This window comes from Pungitius pungitius, chromosome 8 (assembly GCF_949316345.1).
Source record: "Pungitius pungitius chromosome 8, fPunPun2.1, whole genome shotgun sequence".
NCBI lineage: Eukaryota > Metazoa > Chordata > Actinopteri > Perciformes > Gasterosteidae > Pungitius > Pungitius pungitius.
This window is the reverse complement of record NC_084907.1, coordinates 16,944,127-16,948,600: the sequence shown is the minus strand read 5'-3', so window position 1 is coordinate 16,948,600 and position 4,474 is coordinate 16,944,127. Positions and strand designations below refer to the sequence as shown.

Below are 4,474 nucleotides of genomic sequence, written 5' to 3'. Positions count from 1 at the left end.
TCAACATTGAACCATTTGACAGAAGCAGGGCAGGAGAGAAATCAATTAGAAGTGAAACTGTAAACATGTAAAGTTTGTCATTTTTAGGTGAGCAGGTCTGGTCAGGGACTTGTTCTACTCACCTATATCAGAACACTAAATGTACAAATGAAGACTCCAACCAAACCCATTTGCATTGGTCATCCTGAACATGGACACGTTTGACGGAGCAATAGTAAAAAGGATGAATCAAATCAGCTGAAAGTTAAACTGAAAACAAATCAAATCTTTTATATTTCTTAGATGATGAGAGGCCATGTGATCCTTCAGAAACTGTTGTTGAATGATGTCAAAGAAAACATATTTTTCCACAGATTCTTTTTTTATCATCACAAATTGAGCTGAATTGTTGGTCGTGCTTAACAATACCATAGGAGGGGCACAGATTTAGAAAAAACTGAAGGGGTTTCTGAGGGGGAAGAGGGATGGCTCTCCTTTTCAATAGACTCTCCTGGAACTGGTTGATGAGGTGCTGGTCTTGGTAATAGTACCACCGTATCCACCAGACTGACTGCTGCTACCGAAGCCGAACCCACCACCGGAGCTGGAGCTGGAGTATCCTGAAGCAAAAAGAATATGTGCGTGTTATTAATTCACCCATCTATCAGTTGGGTCTGTTTGCTCTGGTATCACTTATAATGATGATGATGATGTATTCAATATGAAACTTTACCTCCAGAGGACTGCTGCACGTGGATGGTTGCGTTTGAACCTCCGCTGTTCAGTCTAGTGGTGAAATAGTGAAGAATTATATTTTATGTAGATTTGAAGCTAATGCGACAGCAATACAAATATATGAAACATCAAACTTCATCCCACCTGCTCTCTTCTCCTTCCAGCAGTTTCCTGTAGGTTGCAATTTCGATGTCCAGGGCCAACTTGACGTTCATCAGATCCTGGTACTCGCGCACCTGGCGGGCCATGTCCTGCTTAGTTTTCTGCAGAGCATTCTCCAAGTCTTTGATGCGTTGCTTGGCATCTTTCACTGCCAGGTCACCACGCCCCTCAGCCTCTAAGATCTGAGCTTCTAGATTGGTCCTCTGTGGAAAATGATGTAGATGGATTTATAACTTCAAATAGAATGAAGTCTAAAAATAACATGTCAATAACACGTCATCCAGATGAATAACTTGATATATACCTGTCCCTTAATGGCCTCAATCTCATTCTGAAGACGGGAAATCATGCGGTTGATCTCAGAAATCTCAGCCTTGGTTGAGCGCAGGTCTTCCCCATACTGTCCAGCAGAGCTCTTTATCTCCTCAAACTATTATGAAAAATAAGCCGTGTCAAAAGCATGATCCACACAGCAGGAAGAGGTGTTGAAAGTGTAATACAACTTAAACAAAATGATGAATCAAATGTTTAACTTCCTCACCTTCTGTTTGTACCAGGTCTCTGCTTCAGCCTTGCTGCGGTTGGCAATGTCCTCATACTGAGCACGCACTTCAGCCACTATGGAGTCCATGTCCAGGTTACGGCTGTTGTCCATCTCCACGACGACAGAGGTATCCTTGACCTGGCCCTGCAGTTCCCGAAGCTCCTGCAGAAACAACGGTTGATGCAGTCAAATCTTTGTCCTTTAAGTTGACGTACACGAGGAGTGGATGATCCCTAGCTTTCACTCGAATGCTCATTACAGTATTATGAGGTATTAGAGATACATACGGTCTCATAGACGGCCCTGAGGAAGTTGATCTCGTCCTGAAGACCATCAGCTTTGGCCTCCAGCTCCACCTTGTTTATGTAGGCAGCATCAACATCCTGCAGAGACAATGATAGAGAAACAGGAAGTGTTACAACCTGCCACATTGTCTTAATCACTATGAAGGGAAAGCACATCTTAATGTTTTCACACCTTCTTCAAGAGCACAAACTCGTTCTCTGCAGCTGCACGTTTGTTGATTTCCTCTTCATACCTGTTTGGAGAAAGGTCAATGTTTTAATACATCAGCCTTTTGAACATCTACGGACTTGATCAAGGTATACTTCATAACTAGTGAACATGCCAAGCCAGCACTCACTTGCCCTTGAACTCCTCAACCAGGCCCTGCATATTCCTCAGCTCTCCTTCCAGCTTGGACTTCTCGTTGCCCAGCCCGTCCAGCTGTCTGCGCAGGTTTGCAATGTAGGCCTCAAACATACTGTCGATGTTGGAGCGGGTGGTGGTTTGGTCCTGCAGGAGGCTCCATTTGGTCTCCAGCATCTTGTTCTGCTGCTCCAAGAAACGAACCTGGGGAGGAGAGACAGAACCAAGGAAACGTTTTATGTTGTTTCAAATAGCCTGATCTGTCTAAAATTGAGCTTCTTACTTACATTTTTGGGATCAGTAGTGTTTTAAATAGTTAAAATCACAAATTCGTTGCATTATTGTATTATACTTTAAAAGGCACAAACGCTTGGTTTCATAAGTTTTCTGTGGACAAACATGAACACTAAAAATGTCACCTTTACATAATTTAAGTGTATTAAACATGTGTGCTACAAGAATGGCTAATGCGTAATCAACAAAAGGTTCAATGTTCAAATGACAGACTTTGGACTTTGGAGTAGTGTAGATAGATGCAGGTCTCTTATTTAAGTCACTGCAATATAATCCCCACCCATGTTTAGATAGTGGACAGAAGGGCTGCCATAGGCTCAGAAAAGGGCTATAATGTAACCTTTACCTGGGGTGGCTGTTGGATTTAGTTGTGGGATCTCATTCCGTGACACATTTTGAGATATATATATCCCAGACTCATTGTTTAATTCAGCATCACACATATAAGATTCACAACAAATGTGCATAGAAATCGGCAGTACTAAAATAATGAGGCCTACAGTGAGTTTTACAGAAGATAGTCACACAGAGGGCACAGGAACCGACCTTGTCGATGAAGGAGGCGAATCGGTTGTTGAGGGTCTTGATCTGTTCCTTCTCCTGGGTGCGGACAGCCTGGATGGATGGGTCAATTTCCAGGTTCAGAGGAGCCAGCAGGCTCCGGTTGACTTGGACGGCGGTGATCTGTGGAGCAATGCCTGCTTGGCTAGAACCGAAGCCATAACTACCACTCATTGAAGACATACCGAAACCAGCTCCAGCTCCACCAACATTAAAAGAGGATCTGTTTGAGAAGTTGCTAGTTGGTGCAAAGGATCTCCTGATGCTGCCACCGGAGCTTGTGACTGAGTATGCCTTCCTCATCTTTGCAGTGGTAAAGGTTGTCAGTTCTCTGAGAAGCGGAAAACAGATGAGCAGTTTTCAAAAGTAGAGCCAAGTCCCTCTGAGTGCCTGACTGTCGACACTGTCGGCTTTTATGACTGTTTGGAGCAAGGGGGAGGATCCCCTTCACTCATTTCAACCTGGACTCTCATGTTGCTGTCCAGCCTCCCTTCCACCTCGGGCTACACGCCTCTATCGCTGAGTGACAGGAGCGGCCTGTTAAACAGGTAGAGAGAGAGTGTCAGATGATAAGGCGACACACACCCTGCATTGGGAGAGGCTGAATGTAAAGAAAGCCAGAGTTGAAAAAGTGGAGTGAAAGTATGATTTTAAATGGGAAAAGGACCTTTTTTCAAGTGGAAATGTGTTTAAAACAAATCATTCCAACATAACCTATTATCAGTCTCTTCCAATAATCAAAGAAATGTAATAAAGACACATGATTTAGACTGTAAAAATTCTTTAAAGGTACATTGTGAGGAATCTGGTAGCATCTAGAAATGGCTGTTCACTGCTTGCCAAGCCTGAAGAAAAATTCACAGAATACAAAAAACAAATTCAAATTGGACCTTTTTAGAGTGAAGGCTTTGTTTGTCTGTCAGGTAATCTTCTCTAATGTGGAATGACAGGACTGGCCTGCAAAGCATGTAGAAAGGGTTAGTCTTATGATAAGACGAGACACGCCCTGCATTGGGACAGGCAGAGGGAAAGGAGAGCGAGAGGTGAAAAACTGGAGTGGAAGTGCATTTATGTAACGTAAATTTGTCTCTTCAAGTGAAAGTGTATTTAAACAAATCATTCCAACATAACCCAGCATTAGTATGGCTCAATAATCAAATAAATGTCTTACAGATGATTTTGACTGTAGTAATTCTTGAAAGAGCCCTAGTGTGTTTGGCTGTTCACTGCTTGTCAGGCCTGAAGAATAATTACTATGGAATACACAGAATACAAAAAAACGTATTACAAATTGGACCGTTTTAGAGAAAAGGCTTTGTTTGTCTGTCGGCTGCACTCCTCTAATGCAGAATGGCAGGAATGGCCTGTAAGGCATGTAGAAAGGGATAGTCAGCTGATAAGACGAGGCACACCCTGCATGGTGACAGGCGGAGAGGAAAGAGAACGAGAGATGAAAAAGTGGAGTCAAAGTGTGATTATTTAAAGGAATATTGCTCAAGTATATGATCCCAGTAGTTTGATGGGGGGTTAATTTGAAGGTAGTGGTGAGGG

The 4,474-nt window shown here is 43.0% G+C and overlaps 1 protein-coding gene across 1 annotated transcript; it reads right to left on the bottom strand.

Moving 5' to 3' along the window:
- Positions 1-342: 342 nt before the first annotated feature.
- On the bottom strand, positions 343-3,349 carry LOC119194142 (keratin, type II cytoskeletal 8-like). The gene is made up of 9 exons (XM_037448248.2): positions 2,909-3,349; positions 2,064-2,272; positions 1,898-1,958; positions 1,708-1,803; positions 1,418-1,582; positions 1,181-1,306; positions 859-1,079; positions 713-765; positions 343-599 (listed from the first exon to the last, which is right to left on the bottom strand). The coding sequence occupies exons 1-9, from the start codon at positions 3,224-3,226 to the stop codon at positions 478-480; spliced, it is 1,371 nt and encodes a 456-aa protein (XP_037304145.2). The 5' UTR covers positions 3,227-3,349; the 3' UTR covers positions 343-477.
- Between the last annotated feature and the right edge of the window lie 1,125 nt (positions 3,350-4,474).